At 45.8% G+C, this 27,158-nt stretch overlaps 1 protein-coding gene across 1 annotated transcript in view; it reads right to left on the reverse strand.

The window, feature by feature from the left end:
• Nucleotides 1-24,551, reverse strand: part of gnsb (glucosamine (N-acetyl)-6-sulfatase (Sanfilippo disease IIID), b) — a 35,679-nt gene extending 11,128 nt beyond the window's left edge. The window contains exons 1-6 of the mRNA XM_085971073.1: nt 24,291-24,551; nt 17,892-17,951; nt 11,674-11,877; nt 9,811-9,876; nt 7,735-7,833; nt 6,378-6,545 (exon numbers count right to left, since the gene is read on the reverse strand). Of these exons, the coding sequence (XP_085827199.1) occupies nt 6,378-6,545; nt 7,735-7,833; nt 9,811-9,876; nt 11,674-11,877; nt 17,892-17,951; nt 24,291-24,404 (711 nt within the window). The 5' untranslated portion in view covers nt 24,405-24,551. The remainder of the gene's footprint in view (nt 1-6,377; nt 6,546-7,734; nt 7,834-9,810; nt 9,877-11,673; nt 11,878-17,891; nt 17,952-24,290) is intronic.
• Nucleotides 24,552-27,158: the final 2,607 nt, after the last annotated feature.

Below are 27,158 nucleotides of genomic sequence, written 5' to 3' on the forward strand. Positions count from 1 at the left end.
AATGAAGTCAGTAAACAGTGAAACGCAGCAGATTAGTCAGCATCCGAGAAAGGTCAGGACAATGACCTTTACTGCCAGCGTTCAGGGAATTCCATGAACGCTGGCAGTAAAGGTCATTGCCCTGACCTTTCTCAGATGCTGACTAATGTGCTGTGTTTCACTATTTTCTGACTTTTTATTCCTTTTTGCTTGTGAAAGCAGCTGGCACAATGCAGTCGCTTTTAAACGGAAAATCAGTAAATGCCACTAGGTGGCGCCAGTAGCCAACAGACCTTTTGAGAACAGAGTAAGTGAGCAGGCAGTAAGGTGGCAAATGGAGTATAATACAGGGAAATTGAGGTCATTCACTTTGGTAGGAAGAATAGATTTTTTTTTTGTACAGCAAGCAATAAGGAAGGCAAATGGCATGTTGGCCTTTATTGCAAGGGGGTTGGAGTTTCAGAGTAAGGAAGTCTTGCTACAATCGTACAGGGCCTTGGTGAGACCACACCTGGAGTACTGTGCAGAGTTTTGGTCTCCTTATCTAAGAAAAGATATACTCGTCCTGGAGGTGGTGCAATGAAGGTTCACTAGATTGATTCCTGGGATGAGAGGGCTGTCCTATGATGAGAGATTGTGTAGAATGGGCCTATACTCGCTGGAGTTTAGAAGGAGGTGATCTCATTGAAACATACAAGATTCTGAAGGGGATTGACAGGGTAGATGCCAAGAGGTTGTTTCCCCTGGCTGGAGTGTCTAGCACTAGGGGGCATAGTCTCAGTATGTTTGGCCATTTAAGACTGAGATGGAGGAATTTCTTCACTCAAGAGGGTTGTGAATTTTTAGAATTCTCTGCCCCAAAGGGCTGTGAATGCCAAGTCTTTGAGATAGATTTCTGGACTCGAGGGATATGGAGATCGGGCAGGAAAGTGGAGTTGAGGTCGATGATTAGCCATGATCTTATTGAATGGCAGAGAAGGCTCGAGGGGCCGTATGGCCTGTTGTTCCATTCTCCCTATCTACACTATCAAAACCCTTCAAAATTTTGAATGCCTCTATTAAATCTCCCCTTAAACTTTCTCTGCTCTAAAGATCTTGCAGATCAGACTCATGTAAAGCTGCACAACATCCTGCATGGGATCATTAAAATATCACGAACATACACAGAAAATTATCAAAAAGGCTATTGGGATGCTGGCCTGGATATCGAAAGGACTAGCGTACAAGGGGTCTGAAATTATGCTGCAGCTATACAAAACCCTGGTTAGGCCACACCTGGAGTACTGTGAACAGTTCTGGGCACCACACCTCAGGAAGGATATATTGGCCTTGGAGGGAGTGCAGCGTAGGTTTACCAGATGATACCCAGACTTCAAGGATTAAATTACGAGGAGATTTTACACAAACTTGGGTTGTATTTCCTAGAATTTAGAAGGTTACGGGGTGATTGTGGTAAACCACTTTGGTCGTTCACTATAGTTATCACTGTTATATCGTTACTCTATGGTTATCACTGTTCACACTGTTGTATCACTATACGAGGTCGCCTCTTGTCACGCTGTTATACCTGGGCTGACCACTGCTGACTCCGCCCATGGCTCCACCTACCTGCCCAGGTATAAAGGTGGTCGACTGGCTGGTATTCCTCCTTGTTGGATCCGATCACCCATGAGGGTGGGCTCTGTTATTTAGCCAATAAAATTGCTATACCTATCAATTCATCCAATGAAAAGCGACGAGTTAAGAAAGTAACTATAGGTTTTTATTGGCTAAATTTTAAAATGTCGACACTTGAGCAGTCAAACGACCAGCCAAACGACCAGCCAGACGCCCAGCTACAACAGCCAGCCTGGCTGCGAGCCCTCCGACCACCGTACCTGGATCTAAACCCACAGGCAGCAAACTCAGCCCTCGACTTCGAACACTGGCTGAGCTGTTTCGAATCCTACCTGGGAGAATCCAGCGTGCCTCAGAAATCCATGCTAAGAGTTCTGACCGCCCAAGTGAGCCCTAAAGTATTCGCACTCATCCAGGACCTTAAAACATACGAAGCCGCCATCAACCTGCTGAAACAACAGTACCGGAGCCCGGTAAACTCCATGTATGCCAGACACCTCCTAAGATCCCACCTGCAACAGCCAGGAGAGTCGGTAGATGAATTTTTACAGGCGCTACAAGCACTCGGCAGGGACTGTGACTTTAAAGCGGTATCAGCGGCAGAAAATACTGAAGATAATGTCCGCGATGCCTTCGTGAAAGGCCTGCGGTCCGACTACGCACGGCAAAGACTTCTTGAAGCAAAGGACCTTGACCTGAACACAGCTGCAGCCCTCGCTCGCTCCCTAGAAGTGGCCCATCGGGACCTCGAGGCGTACTCCAGGTACAGTAATTTGCAACCCTGGGACTCTGGACCGACCGCGATACCCCTTGCAGCGCTGCCCCGGGACCTACCTCGGTGTCCCGGACCCGATCAGGACCGCCACCCCCGGTACCGGCTGCGACTTCGGACCCCCGCGATCGGGCCGCCGGCTGCTTCTTCTGCGGCCAGGTGAAACATCCTAGGGCGCGCTGCCCAGCAAGAAACACGACGTGCTCAAGCTGCCTGAAGAAAGGCCACTTTGCTAAGGCCTGCAGAGGCCAACAGAGATCAGAGGCCAGCAGTGCCTCATGTGAGTTGTGGGGGCGGCCATCTTCCATCAAGGCCACAGATGCCAGCATCCCCACGTGAGAGTCATGGGGCGGCCATCTTTGATCCAGGCAACCGACACCAGCAGTGCCTCATGTGAGTTGTGGGGGCAGCCATCTTCTCCGCCATTTTACCCTCCACGCTCGACCGCCACCTCGCCTCCGGACTCGACCACCGCCTCACCCGCAGACTACGGCAGCTCGCTGAGCCACACACTAGCCTCCGTCACACTGGACCAAGCCCGCCCGCACCACCTGTCCAAGTCCATGATGGACATCAAAGTAAACGGCCGCGCCACGACCTGCCTGTTCGACAGCGGAAGCACGGAGCGTTTCATCCACCCAGACACGGTGAGCCACTACTCCCTCACTGTCCGGCCAACGCGCAACCGGATCTCGATGGCATCGAGGTCCCACGCCAGACATCAGCGGCTACTGTGTCGTGACCCTGTCGGTTAAGGGCACGGAGGATAAAAATTTTAAACTCCTCGTCCTCCCCCAGCTCTGCGCTGCCGTCCTACTAGGGCTGGACTTCCAATCCCACCTCCAAAGCGTCACTCTAGCATATGGCGGACCCCCCCCCCCCAACTCAGTCGACAACCAGCAGCCTTTAAACCGCCCACCGCGTAACACCTGCGGCCTATCCACCCTCAAGGTCCCGCCACCTTCCCTGTTTGCTAACCTCACCCCCGACTGCAAACCCGTCGCTACCAAGAGCAGGCGGTACAGCGCCGGGGACAGAGCCTTCATTAGCTCGGAGGTGCAGCGTCTCCTGAAGGAGGGCATCATCGAGGGGAGCAGCAGCCCCTGGCGTGCCCAGGTCGTGGTCGTTAAGACCGGCAATAAAAACCGCCTGGTCATCGACTACAGCCAGACCATAAACCGCTACACACAGCTGGACGCATACCCCCTTCCCCGCATATCTGATATGGTCAATCAGATTGCACAATACCGAGTATTCTCTACCATCGACCTTAAGTCGGCCTACCACCAACTCCCTATCCGCCCTGAGGACCGCCAGTATACCGCCTTCGAGGCGAATGGCCGCCTCTACCACTTCCTTAGGGTTCCCTTCGGCGTCACCAACGGGGTTTCGGTCTTCCAAAGGGAGATGGACCGGATGGTTGACCAGAACGGGCTGCACGCCACGTTCCCCTATCTAGATAACGTCACCATCTGCGGCCGCGACCGGCAGGACCACGATGTTAATCTGGAAAGATTCCTCCGTACGGCCCAACGGCTGAACCTCACCTACAATAAGGAGAAATGTGTGTTTAACACCTCGCGCCTTGCCATCCTCGGCTGCGTAGTAGAGAACGGAGTCATCGGCCCCGATCCCGAAAGAATGCGCCCCCTCATGGAGTTACCCCTCCCCCACTGTCCAAAGGCGCTGAAGAGAACCCTGGGGCTCTTCGCCTACTATGCCCAATGGGTGCCCAATTATGCGGACAAAGCCAGACCCCTCATGAAGTCCACATCCTTCCCCCTTACGGAGGAAGCGTGCGCTGCCTTCTCCCTCATTAAGGGAGACATTGCTAAGGCCACAATGCACGCGGTGGATGAGTCCATCCCCTTCCAAGTGGAGAGCGATGCATCCGACTTCGCCCTAGCCGCTACCCTTAACCAGGAGGGGAGACCGGTGGCCTTCTTCTCAAGGACCCTACAGGGCCCTGAGATCCGACACTCGTCGGTCGAGAAGGAGGCCCAGGCGATTGTGGAGGCTGTACGACGCTGGAGGCACTACCTGGCAGGCAAACAATTTACCCTCCTCACCGACCAGCGTTCAGTCGCTTTTATGTTTAATAACAAGTTGAAGGGTAAAATCAAGAACGACAAGATCTTGAGGTGGAGAATCGAACTCTCCACCTATGATTATGATATCTTGTACCAGCCAGGTAAGCTGAACGAACCCCCTGATGCTCTATCACGAATTACATGCGCCAACACGCAAATTGATAGACTTCAGACCCTCCACAACGACCTCTGCCACCCCGGAGTCACCAGACTTTAGCACTTCATTAAGGCCCGCAACCTGCCCTACTCCATCGAGGAGGTCAGGACCATGACCAGGAACTGCCAGACCTGTGCAGAGTGCAAACCGCATTTCTTTAGGCCGGACAGAGCAAGCCTGATCAAGGCCACCCGCCCCTTCGAGCATCGATTTTAAGGGGCCCCTCCCATCCTCTGACCGTAATGTGTACTTCCTCAACATTGTTGATGAGTACTCCAGTTTCCCCTTCCCCTGCCCAGACATGACCAGTACCACGGTCATTAAATGCCTGAACGGCCTCTTCGCCTTGTTCGGGTTCCCAAACTATATACATAGTGACCGGGGCTCCTCCTTCATGAGCGAGGAACTCCGCCAGTTCCTACTAGCAAGAGGTATTGCTGCAAGCAGGACCACCAGCTACAACCCTCGAGGGAACGGCCAGGTGGAAAGAGAGAATGCGACTGTATGGAAGGCCGTCCTCTTAGCCTTAAAGTCTAAGGGCCTCCCAACCTCCCGCTGGCAGGAAGTCCTCCTGGCAGCACTGCATTCCATCCGGTCACTACTTTGCACTGCCATTAACGCCACCCCCCATGAACGAATGTTTGTTTTCCCCAGGAAGTCGACTACGGGAACCACACTACCAACCTGGCTGACCTCTCCGGGGCCCGTCCTGCTGCGAAAGCACGTGAGGGCCCATAAAACAGACCCCCTGGTCGAGAGGGTGAACCGCCTGCACGCCAACCCTCAGTACGCCTATGTGGCATACCCAGACGGGCGGGAGGACACAGTCTCCTTGCGAGACCTCGCACCCTCGGGCATTCCGGAGACACCACCTTCACACCCCCCCCAGATTCCAGCTCAGGTAGACGGCATGCCGGAACCCCACGAGCCCTCACCGACACCAGCATCACCACCGGAGAATGCAACACCGCCGCGACGATCGGAAAGGCTTACGAGGCCTCCGGACAGACTGACATACCAGAACTGGGAGTACACATCACCCCGCCGGACTCAAATCTAAACAAGGGGTGAATGTGGTAAACCACTTTGGTCGTTCACTATCATTACACTATAGTTATCACTGTTATATCGTTACTCTATGGTTATCACTGTTCACACTGTTGTATCACTATACGAGGTCGCCTCTTGTCACGCTGTTATACCTGGGCTGACCACTGCTGACTCCGCCCATGGCTCCACCTACCTGCCCAGGTATAAAAGGTGGTCGACTGGCTGGTATTCCTCCTTGTTGGATCCGATCACCCACGAGGGTGGGCTCTGTTATTTAGCCAATAAAAACCTATAGTTACTTTCTTAACTCGTCGCTTTTCATTGGATGAATTGATAGGTATATCAGTGATTTGAGCCAAGTTCAAGATATTAAGGGGAACAGAGAGGGTAGATCGAGAGAAACTATTTCTGCTGGTTGGAGAGTCTAGGACGAGGGGGCAGAGTCTAAAAATTAGAGCCAGACCTTTCATGAGTGAAATTAGGAAACACTTCTACACACAGGGCGTTAGAAGTTTGAACTCTCTGCCACAAACTGCAATTGATGCTAGATCAATTGTTAATTTTAAATCGGAGATTGATAAATTTGTTAACCAACAGCATTAAGGGATATGGGGCAAAGGCAGGTATATGGAGGTAGGTCACAGATCAGCCATGATCTCATTGAATGGCAGGACAGGCTCGAGGGGCTAATGGCCTCCTCCTGTGTACTCACCTTCCCATGAACATTGAAACTTCCATGGCGCGGGGCTTTGATGCTGTTGTAGGACTTGCTGTACCGGGGAGCTTCAGTCCAGGGAGAATGGCAGGCTGAAGTTGCCAGCATCATGAAAAATGGAGTGTTGCGCTTCCTGGACTGCAGAAATTCTATAGAGCGGTTCGCCTGTACACAAAGAACAGAGGCAATCACTTCCACAATCAGACAAACATCTCTACTTTGGAACACTGATTAGGTAAAGACAACTCTTCCTTATTAGTAAATACAAACTGAAAATACTCACATCAGGTAGCATATGTGGCGAGGGTAGACAGGTTTAACGTTTCAGATAAATGACCTTTCGTCAGAACCCTGAAGTGTGAATCCTGCCTTCCTCTCTCCACAGACGTTGCCGAGTCAGATTTCTGGCACCTGCAGTATTTTGCTTTATTGAACTCTCCCTATAGATTGTAGCTGATGTAATAGCCAAACAGCATAATCCTGCCACACACAGGCAAAACCTTTATGTGCTGTATGTATTGTTAACGTGCTCCTTCTCTGTAGCTCAAGCAGTTTAACAACTAATTCTTCCCCCCTCCCCCCAACAAACCACTATTTCAAGTATTTCAGTTGAAACAAAAAATCATGTCCTCCAGTGCACAGAACGACAGGGAAAGATTCACACTGGGTGAGAGGGGGAACCCATCAGTGCTCAAAATTGGACATCCAACTGGCAACACTGAAAGCCATCCCACCTTTCTGGTGACAGTTTGAGACTGACTAGTTCCTGTGGGAAAGATACACAAATCAAACCCACCTAGTGTAGATTTAATGGCTCCCAGAAGAACTTTACTCAGATGGGTAGATGTGCAAGCTAAGGATGAATGACAAAACCCACCTAACTACTAAAAAAAAAGTATTTCACTGACTAATTTTAAACAGTATCAAGACCATTGTTTTGCAATCAGGTCCACAAGGAGCTGGACTGTCCCATCATTATACCTGGAAGCACAAGGGTAAACACTCCCAACAACTCATTCATCTTAAAAAGCTTTAGCCAAGCACACAATCTTCCAATATTCCACCACCATCCAAATCTGGCAAATATTCACAATGAAAATATTCCCCAGGGTACTCTAACCAACAGCTCATTGCACAATCTTACAAATGAGAACATCAGATACCACAGATTAGGTTTCATCAAAATAGATGCAACAGATCTTAGAGAGTAAAGGTTACAGCAGTTTTATTGCACTACCTGTACTACTTGGAGTTTAACAGTAAAATTCTGCAGAAGCCCAGATAGTTCCTCAGCATCAACACTTAAACCAGTGTTAAAAATGAACTGACTTCAGGAGGAGTAAATGTATCTTACTATGAGGTCGGTCAGATAGTCCTTTTGGTAGTTGTCTCCGTGTCTTTCCGCTGCACCATTCACAGACAGAGTGTAGTTGTAATATTTTGAGTTTCCCACCTGCAGAAGAAAATTGCACGTGGGTCACTTTGTTGAGGGGAAAAAAACATTCCCTTTCAGTCAAGATGTTGATCTGAAAGATTCTAGACACCCAAACATTTCCTCATTTTGCTCCTGGATAATCATTTTTGGCCATACCCAAGGAACAGGGCAACTTGCTAATCTACACCATCATGGCTGTTGGCAGTAACTCATGGGACATGGGTCAGTTCTATACCATTAGGGAGATACTCTGCATCGGAGGGTGATATTCAATGCCACAACCTATCAGCCCCTGTATCAGGAGCGAGAGTACGGGCTGGAGTGCTTGGATGGGCCTGCGAGGTCTCTGGCATCTCAGACGCATTTTGAGATACAATAGGCAGGTGGCTACCGTGGACTAATGAGCAATTTTAGAGGCTTCCTAGAGGACGTGGATTTTTCAAACGTGTAAAACCATTTTTTTTTTTTTTTTTAAATAATACTTCTGTTCAAACATTTAATCTGAATCGTTGAGTCCTTGTACTAGTCACACTTTGATAAATTGAGACTGAATCTCAACACCTATTTATTATACTTATTTTTGATAGAATGAATCAATATACAGAAGATAAAGATTGGAAAGAGGAACCACAGTTTCTCTGGTAAAATACATTGTTCTACATTGAGCTGCCTGCTCATCAAATTTATTAAACCCAAAAATCATCCACAGCTTCCACTTCCAACATCAGTAACAATCAATCATCGCAAGACTAGGTGGAGATTGGCACAAACATATCAAATGATTAAAAGTCTACCCTCAGTTGATTTTCAGGAGTCAATTAACTTATTGGGATGGAAGAGTGGCGAAGTTAGACAGACAGAAAGTGGCAAGTTGGCAGCATTCTTTGCCAAGGCTTCCTCTTGGGCCTAGTACAAGGACAAATGGAGCCAGAAGTTTACACCACGAGTGGCTGCAAGGTGTTGCTCATGAGAATAAAGCACTGCTTACAACAAGCAGCGTTAAAACAGTTCGGATACTGCCAGATTGTACAATAACCGATCTGAATAAAAATGAAATCATCCGCAGAGACTGACACATGGCAACCATCCACGTTTTACGCGATCAGTATGTTCGGGGTCAGTTTGTGCAGACTACTGTCGTGGTCATTGTTGGGTCTGCCTCTCAGGACTCCGACCGTAGTGTGCAGCAGAAATCCATCCCCCCCCCCCCCCACCCCACGGCATCGTCAGCAGGAGCCAAGGGATGGGGCAAGTGTGAATGGAGGGACGGGGGGGGGGGAGGCAGCTATATAGGACAAATACATTTAACAAATCAGATGCAGCAACAAAAAAGGGTACCAATATTTGCCACAATAGCCTGCAATTTTTTCCAAGGAGAGAAAATTCCCTGAATTTTTTTTCCACGATACAAATGATGAAATGTTGAGGAAACTGCACTTTTATGATGCTTTGTGTATATACTTGCAATAGGCCTGTTTTTGTAGCCATCAGTTAGTTTGCTGGTTTTCCACATTGCCAAGTATGGAGACGAGACATTCTGCCAGCAAGTTATTGTAAATTTCAGTCACCTCTGCTATTATTGAACGTATTGACACATCAATAGCAAGAATTTTCCACTCCAAAAAAGGACAGGCAATTATTGAAGCAATAATAATGGAGAACTCGCACTTCTGTAGTCTTCAACAAACTGAAATGTTCCAAAGCTCCTCACAGGAGGATGGGGGTTGGAGAAAGGAATTAGCAACACCAAACATATATGTTAGGAGAAAAGTTTAGGGCAGTGACTAAAAGATAGGTCAAAGATGTAGGTTTTCAGAAGAGTTTCAAATTTTCAGGGAAGGGAAAGTTTAGAAAGATTTTCAGAGTGCCAATCCATGATGGCTGAAGGCCAAAGAGCCCATTTTTAGTGACTGACGATCTCAAAAGCAATTTAGCCAATTTATGGAACCTTTCAAAAACAATCACCCACCTAAACAAAGACAACTCGTCACTTACCAGTCCATGCCAGTGATCCCAGCCCATGGGGACGTGGGCCGTTCCACCAACTGTAGGATGCCCATACTGTCAAAAAAAAAAAATCTAAAATCAGCAATATAGAAAGATTGGCTTGAAATTCTTTAGCTGGGTGACCAGCTTCTGTCACAGCATCAGGCAATGAACATCTGCCCATTCTTGATGTCTGCAGAGACGAATCTTCCCTCTTGCAGAAACTGATTTATTTAAAGGCTTGAATGAATAGCAACATTATGTGCTGCCATCCTGGTGGATTGGGGCAGGGGTGCAGGAAAAGGAAATTCAGACATTTTCTCCCATTCCCCTCCCCCCACCATTTATTTGGGACAACGGTTTCAACTAGTTTCACCTGAGAAGCAAAGGTGAACATAAAATTTAGCACCTACAGATGGAGGCATCAAATAGATCTCACCCTGCCCATTGCCATCCCACTCAGCCAATAGTCAATCTCTTTCATTACTGCCAGACTGGACAAGGTTCAAGATTAAGCAGCAATTTACAGATAATCGGCTGCGCTAGGAATAATTTACTGCCTCAAGAACATTGCAGGAGGGAAGAATCTGGTGAGGCTTGTAAGAAGACCCAAGTGGTCAGTTAGCAGAATGGCCTTTTCATTCCTATCTTGTGGCATTGAAGAGTGTACAGCCAGGTTTAAATTTCAGATTACTTCTAAATTGCATTTGTGTTTTAAAAGTAATTACTATATCCTACACGGACAGCCTTTGAAGTTAAACATTTACGAATGAGGTGAGGAGTGTTGCAAAGATTTCAAAGCAAATCGCAACATTTTTCATTACTCCAGTGATAATCGCTCAGATCAAAGTGGGGGGGGGGGGGGGGGGGGGTTGCAGACCACCATGAGCGAGGCCAGTAGATGACCTGTGTGTCAATAAGGAGATTAATCCACCTTAGTTAAACAGGTCATTTGACCAACTCCAGGACAAAGTGCACACAATAGTGTTGGGATATTTAAACACCTCTCCAAGAGATGTACAAACTGCAGCAATTCACCCCACCCTCGGTACACAGTGTGAATCACTGACAATGCAACCAACATCTTCAAATGTTTGATTACCCAGCTAGTTCATGACAAATATTTGCACAGTTTGATCTGCTGAATATTTATAAGCAAAGGGCTTGGTTTATGAGCCTTTGTTCATCACTCTTCATGCTCCGAAGATGCTGACAATTCAATAGGTTGAATTTCTTCATTGTGGAGGACCTTGAATCAGGGATTTAACCTGATCCCTTCCAACACACTACATCACCAATGCCCCAAGATTACACCCAGCCACAGATAACCTTAATTTTAGACTAAAATTTTTCTACCACTTTTCCTCCCTCCACAGCTGAAGGGACTGACCCATGCTGGGGTAAAGGTTCCACTGGTGCCAGGCACCCTCCAGTCTTTCACGCAAGCGGCCAGCCTTCAAACGCGAGCCAAGATAGGAAATGTCAGCAAGCTATTCAACCACGAGGGGAGATTGGATTAGCGGAGAGAACTCATGGCAAACCAACTCTTGTTCTCGCCCACATACAAATGAACTCGCTCTCGCCCACATACAAATGAACTTTCAGCAGGAGTCCCTGGATACAAACCCTAGCTAAATTTTCCTCTCAAGATGAGGGGCACTAGAGACCAATCGTAGCCTGCTACCACCACCACCCCAACTGAAATCGGCTAACCCAGTACTGATCAGGAGATGGAGCCTTGGACATTCCTGCTTTAACCAACTGAATTGTCCATGGAGCCCCAGAGGTAACTTTCATCAAAATGAAGTAGCACACTGTCAGACTAACCCATTCCAGAACACATGACAGTTCCTTTGGTTCAAACCAAGTTACCTGATTGAGGTATTTGCCTGCATAGAAGGTCTGGTATCCTCGATTCTTCAAGTAGAGAGAGAAGACCTGTGGCTCCATAACCTTCTGCCAGTGCAAGCTGCTGCAGTTTCCATTTAGCGAGTTGTTGCGCACCATGTGATTATGTGGATATTTTCCAGTCAAGATGGCACTGCGACTTGGACAGCACAGCGGGGTGACTACAAACTGTAGTAGAAACAAACATGCAACAGCATCAGGAAGGGTCAAAACCAGAGGCATTTTTAAGCACCAAACACTATCCTTGGCCCCCTCCTATTTCTCATCTACATCGGCCCCTTGGCGCCATCATTAACCGAAAACACAGCGTCAGTTTCCAAATGTATGCTGTCAACACCCAGCTCTACTTCACCACCACTTCTCTCGACCCCTCCGGTCTCAATTGTTAGACATGAGCAGAAATTTTCTCCAATTAAATATTGGGAAGACCGAAGCCATTGTTTTCAGTCCCCGCCACAAACTCCGTTCCCTAGCCACTGACTCCATCCCTCTCCTTAACATCTGTCTGAGGCTGAACCAGACTGTTCGCAACCTTGGTCGTCATTTGACCCAAAACTGAACTTCGGACCACATATCTGTGCCATAATGAAGACTGCCTATTTCCACCTCCGTAATATCGTCAGTCTCCGCCCCGGCCTCAACTCATCCGTTGCCGAAACCCTCATCCATGCCTTAGTTACCCAGAGACTTGATTATTCCAACACACTCTTGGATGGCCTCCCACATTCTACCCTACGTAAACGAGGTCATCCAAAACTCAGCTGCCAGTGTCCGAACTTGCACCAAGTCCTAGTACGAGCAAGCACCGAGTGCGAGGTCAGCAGAGAGTGCTGTGAGTTTGGGTAAGTGTGAGAGTTCTTTCATTGTTATTTCTCTTTAAATCATTCTTGATAAGATTACTTAAGCAGTTTAAGTAAATGGGAAAAGTTAAATATTTGGGATTCTGTTGGTTTAAGAAGAATAAAACAAGGTTACACTGCAGTAGGAGTAAATTGGCACAGCAGGCAGTGGAAACCAGTTTTCTAACCAATCAGCAGGGGTAAATAGAAATGTTGTAGTGGTAGGGGATAGTATTATTAGGGGGATAGATAGAGTTCTCTGCAGCCGTGAGCAAGAGTCCCAAAGGCTGTGTTGCCTACCTGGTGCCAGGGTTAAGGACATCTCCTCTGGGCTGGAAAGAAACTTGCAGTGGGAGGGGGTGGATCCAGTTGTCGTGGTCCATGTTGGTACAAACGACGTAGATAGGACTAGGAAGCCGGTTCTGTTAAAGGAGTATGAGCAGCTAGGGGTCAAATTAAAAAACAGAACCTCAAGGGTAATAATCTCTGGATTATTACCTGAGCCACGAGTGAATTTGGCTAGGACAAATAAAATTAGAGAGTTAAATGCGTGGCTCAAAGACTGGTATGGGAGAAATGGGTTTTGCTTCCTGGGACACTGGCACTAGTACTGGGGCAGGAGGGAGCTGTTCCGTTGGGACGGGCTTCACTTGGCCAGTGCTGGGACTAGAGTCCTGGCGGATCATATAGCTAGGGCTGTAGAGAGGGCTTTAAACTAACTAGTTTGGGGGGGGGGGGGGGGGGGAGGTTCCTGGAGAGCAAATAATAAAAATGACAACAGAGAAGGTCATAGACTTAGGTAGCAGTAGGGAAATTAAAAACCAGAGCATGTCAGGAAGGGGCAGAAGGTATGGAGTAAAAGGTAAAGTACTAAAAAGGGCAAAAGCAGGAACTAAGTGTCACAAAACATATTTGAAAGTGCTCTATCTGAATGCACGTAGCATTCGTAACAAAATAGACGAGTTAATGGCACAAATAACTACATATGGGTATGATCTTGTGGCCATTACAGAAACATGGCTGCAGGGTGACAATGCCTGGGAATTAAACATACCAGGTTATTTAACGATCAGGAAGGACAGGCAGGAAGGAAGGGGAGGTGGGGTGGCTATGTTAATAAAAAAGGAAGGAATCACTAATACAGAGAAATGATATTGGGTCAAAAGATCAGGATAATGAAAGAGTTTGGGTGGAGGTAAGAAATAATAAGGGGGAAAAAAACACTAGTGGGCGTAGTCTATAGGCCTCCGAACAGTTGCAAATCTGTTGGACGGAGTATCAATCAGGAAATAGTTGAGGCTTGTAATAAGGGAACATCTATAATTATGGGGGATTTTAACTATCATCATTAATTGGACAAATCAAATTGGGCAGGGCTGCCTTGAGGATGAGTTCATTGAGTGTATTAGGGATGGGTTTCTTGAGCAGTATGTAACTGAACCGACCAGGGGACAAGCAACCTTAGATCTGGTCCTGTGTAACGAGACAGGATTAATTAAAAATGTCCTAGTAAAGGATCCCCTTGGAATGAGTGACCATAACATGGTTGAATTCCATATTCAATTAGAGGGTGAGAAGGTTGGATCTCAAACAAGTGTGCCAAGCTTGAATAAAGGAGACTATGAAGGTATGAGAGCAGAATTGAGTAGAGTGGACTGGGAAAAAAGATTAAAGGGTAAGACGATACATGATCAGTGGTGTACATTTAAGGAGTTATTTTACAACTTCCAAAAAATATATATTCCACTGAGAAGAAAAGGGTGTAAAAGAAAAGACAGCCATCCGTGGCTAAGTAAAGAAATTAAGGATAGTATTCGACTAAAAACAAGGGCATATAAGGTAGCCAAATCTAGTGGGAGGATAGAGGATTGGGAAAACTTTAAAAGACAGCAAAAAATAACAAAAAGATTGATTAAGAAAGGGAAGATAGATTATGAAAGTAAATTAGCAAAAAATATAAAAACAGATGGTAAGAGTTTTTATAGTTATATAAAAAGAAAAAAAGAAAAAAGGGTGGCTAAAGTAAATGTTGGTCCCTTAGAGGATGAGACCGGGAAATTAATGGTGGGAAATATGGAGATGGCAAAAACACTGAATATTTTACATCAGTCTTTACAGTAGAAGACACTAAGAATATCCCAACACTGGACAAACAGGGGGCTATGGGGGGGGGGGGGGGGGGGGGGGGGGAAGCTAAACACGATCAAAATCACTAAGGAAGTGGTACTCGGTAAAATAATGGGACTCAAGGCGGATAAATCACCTGGACCTGATGGCTTACATCCTAGGGTCTTGAGGGAAGTGGCGGTAGGGATTGTGGATGCATTGGTAATAATTTTCCAAAACTCCCTGGACTCGGCAAAGGTCCCGGCAGACTGGAAAACTGCTAATGTAACACCCTTATTTAAAAAAAGGGCAGTAGACAGAAGGCTGGAAACTATAGACCGGTTAGCCTAACATCTGTGGTAGGTAAAATTTTGGAGTCCATTATCAAATCAAATCAACTTTTATTGTCATTGTTAGTGCACAAGTGCAGTACAACGAAATGTAGGCTTGCGGCTCCAGAGAGCGTTAAGGAGACAGTAACAGGACATTTGGATAATCATAATTTAATAGGACAAAGTCAGCATGGTTTTATGAAGGGGAAGTCATGTTTGACAAATTTGTTGGAGTGGATAAAGGGGAACCAGTAGACGTAGTGTATTTAGACTTCCAAAAGGCATTTGACAAGGTGCCACACAAAAGATTATTGCTTAAGCTAAAAAAAAAATCACAGGATTGGGGGTAATATTCTGGCATGGATAGAGGATTGGCTATCTAACAGAAGGCAGAGAGTTGGGATAAATGGTTCATTCTCAGGCTGGCAATCAGTAACTAGTGGTGTTCCGCAGGGGTCAGTGCTGGGTCCCCAACTCTTTACAATCTATATTAACGATTTGGAGGAGGGGACCGAGTGTAACATATCAAAGTTTGCAGATGATACTAAGATGGGGGGGGAAAGTAGTGAGTGAGGAGGACATAAAAAACCTGCAAGGGGACATCGACAGGCTAAGTAAGTGGGCAGAGATTTGGCAGATGGAATACAATACTGGAAAGTGTGAGGTTATGCACTTTGGCAGGAAAAATCGTAGAGCAAGTTATTATCTTAATGGCAAGAAACTGGAAAGTACTGTAGTACAAAGGGATCTGGGGGTCCTGGTGCACGAAACTCAAAAGGTTAGTATGCAGGTGCAGCAAGTGATTAAGAAGGCCAATGGAATGTTGGCTTTCATTGCTAGGGGGATAGAATATAAAAATAGGGAGGTATTGCTTCAGTTGTACAAGGTATTGGTGAGACCACACCTGGAATACTGCGTACAGTTTTGCTGTCCATACTTAAGAAAGGACATACTTGCTCTCGAGTCAGTACAAAGAAGGTTCACTCGGTTAATCCCGGGGATGAGGGGATGGACGTATGAGGAGAGGTTGAGTAGATTGGGACTCTACTCATTGGAGTTCAGAAGAATGAGAGGCGATCGTATTTAAGCATATAAGATTGTGAAGGGGTTGGATCGGGTGGATGCGGGGAGGATGTTCCCGATGATGGGTGAAACTAGAACTAGGGGGCATAGTCTTAGAATAAGGGGCTGCTCTTTCAAAACTGAGATGAGGAGGAACTACTACACTCAGGGTGGTAGGTCCATGGAATATGCTGCCCCAAAAAGCTGTAGAAGCTACATTACATAAATTTAAAAACAGAAATAGACAGTTTCCTAGAAGTAAAGGGAATTAAGGGTTACGGGGAGCGGGCAGGAATTTGGACAGGAGTCTAGGTTCGGATCAGACATGGCCCTGTGGGTAGCGGAGCGGGCCCAGGGGCCGTGTAGCCTGATCCTGCTCCTATTTCGTGTGTCTAATTCTGTTAGATTCAGAAGATGGTTCTGTGATAGTAGATTGGCAGTTAGGATCAGATCAGCCATGATCTTATTGAATGGCGGAGCAGGCTCGAGGGGCCGATTAGCCTACTCCTGCTCCTATTTCTTATATTCTTATGCAAGTCCTGTTCGCCCATCTCCCGTGCTCACTGACCTACATTGGCTCCCGGTTAAGCAGCATCTCAATTTCAAAATTCTTACCCATGGCCTCACCCCTCCCTATCTCTAAACTCCTCCAGCCCCACAATGCCTCCCCAGGCCTCAAGCTCTGCAATTTCCTCCCTAAACCTCTCTTTCCTCCTCTAAGATGCTTCTTAAAACCTAAGCTTCTGGTCATCTGCCCTAATTTCTCCTTATGTGGTTCAGTGTCAAATCTTATGTCTCAATACTCCTGTGAAGCACCTTAGGACGTTTTACTATGTTAAAGGTGCTATATAAATACAAGTTGTTCTTGTAGTGCCGTCTGCCTCATCCAGTATGCTACATGGATCTCAAACTTTCAGATCAACAGGTCTAAAAGGAAACCAGAAGTTGCAGCTCCCATTGCGGTGTACGAGGGAAGCGACTGAACGTTTCTAAACAGTTCAGAAGCTGAATCTATTACTACCCCAGCTAATATCACTGTTTAAAAAATAAAATGTATACTCCTCAGTGAAGGGCCACAAGCAAAGGAAACTGATCATTACAAGATGGTTTCATAATTATTAGATGGAAGAGAGATTGGGTTTGAAAGCCTGCAGATAACAGAAGGGGAGACTGAGGGTGGTGAGGAGGTGCACAGTTTCAAATTAAATGAGAAAGAATGAATTAAAGGTAAGACTAGGTGTGAGGAGTCTGAATTTCAATGAAGCAAGTAGGCAGGGAGAAGGACGAATGTGTAGAACAATATATTTGGAGTTGGAGGAATGAGAGAGACGGCAAAAGCATATCCTCCAACAACACAGCCAGTTCTCCCTCACCATCTGTGACCTTCTAGATTTGGCCAGAACCATTAAGGTAACTGTTAGTTTTGCCTTTCAAACGTCACTTCCCACTTCATCCAGAAGCCGTACTAAGAATAGATGAATAGCACCTACATAACAAGCATAGCGGACAGCACAGTCCACTTACTGTATACATAGAACACAGCAGAATACACCAGCTGTACAGTATACCTGTTCCATTGAGCTACAATATGCAAGATACTGGAAAAAAAGTTCCCATCACGGATTTTCCTCTTCAGCGCCCAACTGCTTACTTGGGCTTACAGCAGTTGACAGGCCACTGATGCAGAAGCCGCACACAAGCCTCACCGTAGCAGAGCGGAGCAAAAGTTATCCCCGAGATCCTGGACCTTGAATCAAGCAGTAGATGACACGCAAGCTACCGGCCCACTGCATGGTGTGAACCAACAAGTAATGAGGTGCACAGTAACGATGAGTTTACTTACTGCATTAGTGAAGGTAACCCCTGCGTCTCCAATTAAGGACAGAGTCTTCTTCATGGGAGTCTGAAACAGCAGCATACCACAGTGAGTGACATTATACAAGTACAGAATATTACAGAAGTCAGGATTTACTCCAATTAAACTTCAGTTTCAAGAAGCAGCATGAATCGAATGATGTGGTGTTGCAGATAGTGGCGATAACTGCAAGTACCCAGGACTGGCTTTCAGCCAATTACTACTGCTGCACCACTGTCAGTGCAGAAGGCCATTCAGCCCATCAAACCAGCTCCTTACAGATCACAGAAACTCATCAGGAATTCCACCTCAACCATTTAATCTGCAGAAAGAATTGGATTTACAAAACTAATCAAAAACTGCATAATTTTCATCCATCTGCCCTATTTAACATTGGCCTGCTTTCCACAGGCCCCTCCCACCACACATGTCCAGTGCATACTGAAGTATTTCTTGATCAGTCTATACCCATCCTTATAACCTCCAATGTAATTTTCAGACAGATGATATTTAATGTACAAGGACAAATTAAAAAGCAACATAAAATCTGAACACAATACTCTTTGTAATGTGAACAACCTTGAAAGTTCAGCATCAAATATCTGGGTTTGCAAGTTCCTTTGCCTGTGATTAAACAGCAGAAAATAAAACACTGGACTGCAACTTCCTCGGATTAGAGACACAGCAACCCTTGCAAATCAGCACAGTATCAGTGATCGTGTGGATCTTGAAGCATAACATTTCTGAACTCAACAAAAGATAGTTCTTCTGCCTTTCACTGAGAGCATCCAGTTGTATGCAGCTAACATCACTGCATAGTAGTCTTGTGGTTTCACACCAAGACCCACAAGGACCCAAGTGGCTCTCTGGTTTATTCTGAAATGACAGTCTGTTGGAAACACCACATCTTTATCTTGCAGTAGCAGAGCCAGTGAGGGAGGGCTGTCATGACCCCCACCTCAAATCACGGAGGTCAGCAAATTTGAATTCTGGACTTGTGCAAATAATTTACTCACTAACTTTTACATTCTTGATCACAATTGCGTTGCCACTTTGAGTCCCTGGTTAGCTCTCAGCTGGAGTATGGTGTCCAATTCTGGGCACCACACTTTTAGGAAGGATTTCAAGGCACAGGAGAGAGTTACTAGAATTGTACCAGAGATGAGAGACTTCAGTTACGTGGAGAGACTAGAGAAGCTGGGTTGTTCGCCTTAAGAGCAGTGAAGTCTAAGAGGAGATTTGAAAAGGTGTTCAAAATTTAAGAGTTTTGAGAGTGTAAGTAAGAAGAAACTGGTTCCACTGGCAGGAGGGTCAGTAACCAGAGGACACAGATTTATGGTCATTATATAACCAGGTTCTGCAATAAACTGCAATGTGCAAATCACTTATAACACCCCAAACAAAAAGATTTTGGTTAGGAGAGGATTTTGTGAAGACAAAAAAAGTGTGACAATTGTAAATTAACTTAATGGTCAGCTATGGTACTTCAGAATTTATGGAGTAGAGATCAGCCATGATCTAACTGAATGGCAGAACAGTCTCAATTGTCCAGTTCTGACAAAGGGTTATCGACCCGAAACGTTAACTCTCTCTCTACACAGATGCTGCCTGACCTGCATTTTCTGTTTTTATTTCAGATTTCCAGCATCTGCAGTACTTTGCTTTTGTCTAGTTCTGTTCTCATCTTGCTTTCAAATATACAGCAGACATAAAGGGAGTCATTTTGGGTTGGGGGGGGGGGGGGGGGGGTAGGAAAAGAGTACAGAGGGGAGTTTTAAAATAATGGCCCAGCTGTTGCAGTCAGTGGCGAACATTACACTTCCATTTGCCCGCAGACTTTCTATGGGTTTTTGCACGGGAACTTGCTATGAGCAAGAGAGCGCGCACACGTGAGAAAATAAAAGTAGTTAAAAAAAAATTTACATTTAAAAAAAAAACCGCCAGCCATAATTAAAATCTGAAGGCAGGAGATGCCACACTTAGTGGGTATCTAGTGATTAAGTACCGCACCTTCCCGCCATTCCATCTGTTTTAATGGAGTCTCAGCGAGATACTGGTATAGTGCAGCTTCTGGAAGAGCACAGCAAGTTCCCGATTTCCACGTTTAACTGTGCATGTGCGGTCACTGGAAGTTGCTGTCCCATTTACTCTAATAACAGTGAGCACTGGTAGGTTCACTTACTTTTAAGTGTAAAAATCCAGACCATTATGTTTACAGGAGGCTGTAGTTTGTTTTTAAAAAAAGCTAAACTAGAAAGGGATCACAACACATGCATCCCCCTAAACCATTCAATACCCTGTACAAATACACAAAGTATCAGTCAGAGAGGTTGATCAGTTTAGAGAATGCTTCATTGTATTTGAATCGATTGTTGACCGTGTTTGAAGTTCCACATGCACCTTATTCCTCCTAAAAGCCTGAATTGCAAAGGCAACTTCAATAAAACATGCTGAGCCAAAGCACAAACAATCAAAGCATTAACAGGAACACTCAGGAATGCAATTAAGAGCAAACATGGATTGCATTGTAGCTGAGCAACTGCATGGCAAGGATAGGTTACAAAGTAACTGAACACTCGGATATGATGAGCTATACATCAGCTAAAGGATTTTTCTCTTGCAAACAAAGGCTACATCCAGTAGTCCCCCCCAGTCCCCACCCCCCCCCCCAAATCTAGGGTTCCCAAATCATTTTTTTTTAATTAACAATCTTATTCTGTAATTCGCTACACACGGTCATCAGCTTGGCTCAGTTGGTATCACTCTCATTGCTGACTAGGAAGGTTATGGGTTCAAGCCTCACTCTAGGTCTGGAGCACATGGTGAGAGCTCTAGTGCACTGCACCAGAGTGGCAGGATGTGGCTGTGTGGATAGGCACAACTCAACTTCAAGTCCGCAGAAGAAATGTAGAGCAGAGATCATGCAGGGATGGAGGATAGTGAAGTGATGTGGTCGGGTGTAAGATTTCATTTTGTGAAATATATTTGTGCTCAAAAAAGGTAGGGGCATTAGTGGAGAGAATGGAACACTCCATTTCAGCCTCAGCATCAAGCACTCCCATGTGAGGTACAGCAGTTACTTGCAAAGTAAAGCTTCTTCTACTTCGTCCCAACAATGTACCTCAACTTCAATCTCAGAAGCGACAACTTGTCCATTTGTCACATCAGCCATCATGAGACTTTTTGGGAGGAAGGTTGACAATTTGGTCACTAACCTCAGATTCTCCACATTAAATGTGGCATGTTGACATATCTGTTGGAACAGTTTTGCATGGAGACTGTCCAATCCTAAATAACTATTTCTTTAGCCCCTCGTCGCATCCTCAGGATATTATAACGTGGGCTAAAAACTGCAGCCAAATACCATAAACAGCAAGTGAGATAAAGTACAGGTAGACTATCCTTTATCCGAAAACCTCGGGACCAGCCGTGTTTCGGTTTTCGGAAAATTTCGGAAGGGGGGGTCGGCAGTCGTGGCTTGTCCGTTGCTGCTAGCCTGGAATGCAACGAAATTCCGCATTTCCACCAACAGGTCGTCGTGCTCGGTCGGAACAGGGGCCGGCACCGCCGCGGGCTCAGAGCTCTCGTTGCTTTCGAGCCTTTGGAAGAGAGTCAGGTGGTTCCGCGGTGGGTCGTGCGCACGACTTACGCTGACCCTCTGCTCAGCGCAAGTCGTGCGCCACTCTGGTCAAGTTGTGCGCACAACTTACGCTGACTGAAAAAACCTTTGGTTTTTAGAGGGTTTCGGTTTTCGGAAGTTCGGATAAAGGGTAGTCTACCTGTATCAGCTTTTGGTGGTGTTTTTTGGAGTATTAAAAGTTGACCAGGATATTAGAAGAACTCCTTGATTAGCACCAAAGGATCTTATGGCCATCTTGAGTGCTTTGTTTTAACATCTCATCTGACAAAGCAGCATCCATTCAGTACTGCACTGGTTGTGCTCCGTGGTGTTTGAATCCATAACCTTCTGACTCAGGTACTAGCAACGAAGTCAAGCTGGCACACATGACCATCACAAGCAATCTAAAAAAGGTGGAAGGTCAATACTGAAACCACTCCAGCAGCAAATTCTCTCGCTAAAAAAGAAAGTTAATTTCCAGTGGCAAATATTCAAAAGAAAACCTTATGAAAGCTACAAAAAAGGAAATGAATAAACTTGAAAGTAGCACTGCCACTGACTCATATAGTGACTAGCCTTAAAGACACAGCAAGTCACAAGGCCACTACCAGATCATGAGAAAGTAAATGCTTTAGACACTCTGATCAGAGGTCAATGCTCTTTATATTTAACCACTCAATAAATAGCAGAAAATTGATCACTTACTTCAATTGACAAGAGTTACACAATTCCCAGTTTTATTGCTCATTATTACAGATATGGGCCAACGGATCCCTGGATTGAATAGGAAATACTGATAATCTCATTCCAAGCTCAGTGACTACCTCTTGATGACCAAAGACTCAAACTTGTCCTTAGGAGTGCGACACATTTATTTTTGTCAGGCATTCACTTGGTTTCCAGCACCTGTGTTTGGTCAGAGTTTAAGAGAGCCCTGGAAGCAAAGGTTACATTATTCATGCTGCAGCCTGTAAAACCTAGTTTAAAATCAGCAATCATTTCAGGACCTGGTAAAACTACTTCATTTAGATGATGGTTAGGCGACCACAGCACAACTCATGAAGTTTCTTCAACAACAAAAAAAAAGTTAAATTTTAATGCAATTCAGATGTTGCATGCACTAAAACTTTATTTTGCATCAGACACACACAAGAGGACAACCAACAAGGACAGCAACGGTGTTAACCACATGATGATGAGCAAGAAACATTGTATGATTCACCTATTAAAGGCACTGGCGAATCAGCAAATGGCAAGAGGCAGCAGCTCCAAGATCAGTAACCAGCCAAAAGTCTCAGTTCGGTTCAGAGAGTTAGTGGTATTTGGCGAGCAGGGTGTGTGTGTGACCACAGTTTAACACTATTTAATTCATCATAAGTATACTTTTCATTTAATGTTTTTATTTCTTTGTAAGAAGTCACAACACCAGGTTATAGTCCAACAGCTTTATTTGAAATCACAAGCTTTCAGAGCGCTGCTCCTTCGTCAGGTGAAGTCTTGTGATTTCAAATAAAGCTGTTGGACTATAACCTGGTGTTGTGTGACTTCTTACATTTGTCCATCCCAGTCCAACACCAGCATCTCCACACCATTTATTTCTTTGCACATCTTTCCCTCAGTATCCCACAACTACCCCAAAAAAAGAGAAAATTCCTCATGCACCATTTAATTATCAGTTAAAGAAAGACTTGCATTTCTTTTGTGCCTTTCACAATCACCAGATGTCTCAAAGCACTTTGCAGCCAACAATGTGCTTTTTGGAGTGGAGTCACTGTTGTAATATTATGAAACACAGCCACCAATTTGCACACAGCAAGCTCCCACAAACAGCAATGTGATAATGACCAGATCATCTGTTTTTTGTTATGTTGTTTGAGGGATAAATATTGGCCAGGACACATAACTCCCCTGCTCCTCTTCGAAAGATTGCCATGGGATCTTTTATGTCCACTTGAGAGCACAGACAGGGCCTGGGTTTAAACGTCTCATCCAAAAAACAGCACCTCAGACAGTGCAGCACTCCCTCAGCCCTGCACTGGAGGGTCAGCCTAGATTTATGTGCTTAACCCACAACCTTCTGACTTAGGGGAGTGTGTTACCCACTGAGCCACCCTTGAGGAAGGTAGCCATAAACAGGTCCAGGCAGCAGGCGGTCAGGGGTCATTCAGCTCGAGTGCCTGCCTCTTTTCCGCAACTATGTTCGCGCCCGGGTGGCACTGGAGATGGAGCACGCGGTGGCCGCCGACACACTTGAGGCCTTCCACAACCGGTGGGCGCCACAGGAACTGGAGTGCATCATCACCTTGGCCAACACAATTTTAATTTCATTTGTCAAGTTTTATTAATTTACAGTAAATTTGTTTAATCAAAAAAGGAGCCACCCGAGTAACATTAAGCTAATGAAAACCACTGGAAATGCTGGCAAACTGAAATAAAAATATGTTGGAAGTGCAGGGCATAGCAGTTAGTATCGTGCCAAGAGAAAAATCCCAAAGGATATCAATACTAATTTTATAAAGTTAGCAAACTTATGTATTGTAAAACCCGCGACAAGAAAAAAAACTTGGCGTTATGGGCAAAGTTTAACGTTAATTTTGTAAAAGTTTCTCAGCCAATCACGGTGACTTTCTGTCCATGCAGAAGCTCAGTTTGTAGGGGCTGGATGTGAGCGATCAGAAGAAGGATATGACTAAAACAAGTGTTCGAGGCACAGCCATACTCGAAGCTAAAAAGCACAAGTTCAACCTGCCAGTTCAGTTGAGACCTACCATTCCTCCCAGCTCCACGTCCTGGTCGTCCGTTAGTATCAGCACGATATTCCGCCTTGTGCATTGCCCGAACCGACAGGACACGACCAGGAGCAGAAACGCAGCCAACTTCATGATGTCGGCTGGCAGAGAAGCAGCTCGACAGTCTGGTCAATCTTAGGAAGAGCCGAATTGGTTAACAGCCCCTTTCAAGCACCTTCCTGATGCAAAACTTTCTGCACAACTGTTGCCCACGCACTGTTTTAATAAAGCGACGGGAGGTGCTTATAATTGGCAAGTCACCCAACCAATCACCTGCTCTAAGAATGTATCAGTCTTCCAATGTGCCTGTTAAATTACCAATCGCGTTAAGGGGGGCGGAGACTCGCGAGCCCCCCCCCCTTGTGGTTTATTAGCATAGAAGGGCGTGGTCAGGGCAAAAGGTATGAAGCAGTGGGAGTTTCACCCCCACAGTGTTGTCAACTTTAGAGAAACACTCCTCTCTAGGCTGTTGGCCATTTTTAGTTAAAACCTTTAAAAAGAATCTTAAATAAATGTAGACAGTGACAAAGCCATTACTCCTTGGATCCAAGCTTCAGATGCGAAGTTAGATTGCAATCTAGTTTATTGGCTGTGGTGGTCATTAAAGATCCAATGGCACTAGTCCAGTGTTGTCCAATAGAAATCTCTGACTAGCCACAGATGTGGCTACGTTGACACCGTCTTAGCCACATGTATTAATTTTAGTCAAAAATGCCTTACACATGATGCAGGTAAATATACTTGTCAGCCTCGGCTCAGTTGACTCGATCAGCTCCGATGGACGGGTCACATTGTCCGCATGCCCGATACGAGACTCCCAAAACAAGCGTTCTACTCGGAGCTCCGACACAGCAAGAGAGCCCCAGGTGGGCAGAGGAAACGCTTCAAGGACACCCTCAAAGCCTCCTTGAAAAAGTGCAACATCCCCACCGACACCTGGGAATCCCTGGCCCAAGACCACACAAAGTGGAGGAGAAGCATCCGGGAAGGCGCCGAACACCTCGAGTCTCTTCGCCGGGAGCAAGCGGAAGCCAAGCGCAAGCAGCGCAAGGATTGCACGTCAACCCAAGCACCCCACCCACCCGCCCCTTCAACCACCATCTGCCCCACCTGTGACAGAGACTGTATGTCCCGCATTGGACTCATCAGTCACCTGAGAACTCATTTTTAATGTGGAAGCAAATCATCCTCTGTTCCGAGGGACTGCCTAAGAAGAAGGAGAAGAAGGAAGCATCCTCACCTGTGAGTCAGAAGGTTGAGGGTTCAAGTCCCACTCCAGGGAATTGAGTGCAAAAAATCTAGGCTGACACTCCAGTGCAGTGCTGAGGGAGTGCTGCACTGTCGGAGGTGCCATCTTTCAGATGAGACGTTAAACCGAGGCCCCGTCTGCCCTCTCAGGTGTACATTAAAGATCCCACGGCATTATTTCGAAGAAGTAGAGGAGTGTTATCCCTGGTGTCCTGGCCAATATTTATCTCTCAATCAACATCACTAAAACAGATTATCTGGTCATTATCACATTGCTGTTTGTGGGAGCTTGCTGTGCACAAATTGGCTGCTGCGTTTCCTACATTACAACAGTGACCACACTTCAAAAAAAGTACTTCATTGGGTGTAAAGCGCTTTGGAACGCCCTGAGGTCGTGAAAGGCACTATAGAAATGTAAGTCTGTCTTTCTTTTACTTCACGTGTATATTTACTTAACAAACTTGTGCCACCACTAAGTAAGTTCAGATCTTCCCTTCCTAGCCACCAGCCCCCAACAACCCTCCAAAAACTCTGCGTTCCTCCAATTCTGGCCTCTTGGGCATCCCCGAATTCCTTTGCCCCACCATTGGTGACCGTGCCTTCAGCTGCCTAGGCCCTAAGCTCTGGAATTCCCTCCCTAAACCTCTCCGCCTCTCTCCTCCTTTAACATGCTCCTTAAAACCTACCTCTTTGGCCAAGCTTTTGGTCACTTGTCCTGGTGTCTCCTTTGGCTCAGTGTCAGTTTTTCTCTGATTACACTCCTGTAAAGTGCTTTGGGATGTTTTAGTACATTAAAGGCACGATATCAGTGAGTTGTTGTTGTTAACGTAAAGCACTCAACAATCAAAAAACATTCGTAAACTTTTATTTTTATTTTAGCAACAAATGCACAAAAAGGTTAAAGTACACATGCATACAACCTGCAAATATGAGTACTTTTTGAAGTGTAGTCACTGTTGTAATGCAGGAAATCTTGCTTGACTTTGATGCTGCCCATGGCAAGTAGGCTGCCAATATTGTTTGGGCTCATGCTTGAAAAATGGCCACTTGGGAAAGGCACAATGAGTGGCCAATGATCTATGCGACCCATGGAACTGTACCCCACAACAAGAATCAGTGCCTTTAGAAGAAGAAAATTGGACAAGGACAATTATAAAACAAAATGGTATTTTATTAGGAATTGTAAAACTTATCTTCATCTGCACCAAATCCAAAGTTCTTCCTTGCTTGAAAGTATTGCTTTGACCAATATTATATTGTGTGCTCCATTCATATTTCTCACATGCCAATCTATGAGTTGAAATGCAGGTTTTGTGGGTAGCACAATGCGGAAGTGCAATGGAACACCAACACATCACACCTGTCACTGCCTACACTATTGAGTCACCAATTTCAGTTGCATTTCTGTGGGAGGCATTGAGGACAGCCCCAGTTTACTTCTCCACAGAGGAGATGGAAAGTTGTAGCAGCAGTCACTCTCTGGCTTCTCCATTGCAGCCAGCTCAGGGTGAGACATGTCAAGCTCTGGGAGCTGTTTACCCACCCCTCCGGGTGGTCATTGCAAGGCCTGGAAAGACCAGGTTAAAAAAAGGGGAGGAA

The sequence above is a fragment of the Somniosus microcephalus genome, chromosome 30, assembly GCF_052327205.1.
Source record: "Somniosus microcephalus isolate GS21.2 chromosome 30, FLI_Smic_1.0, whole genome shotgun sequence".
NCBI classification, from domain to species: Eukaryota; Metazoa; Chordata; class Chondrichthyes; order Squaliformes; family Somniosidae; genus Somniosus; species Somniosus microcephalus.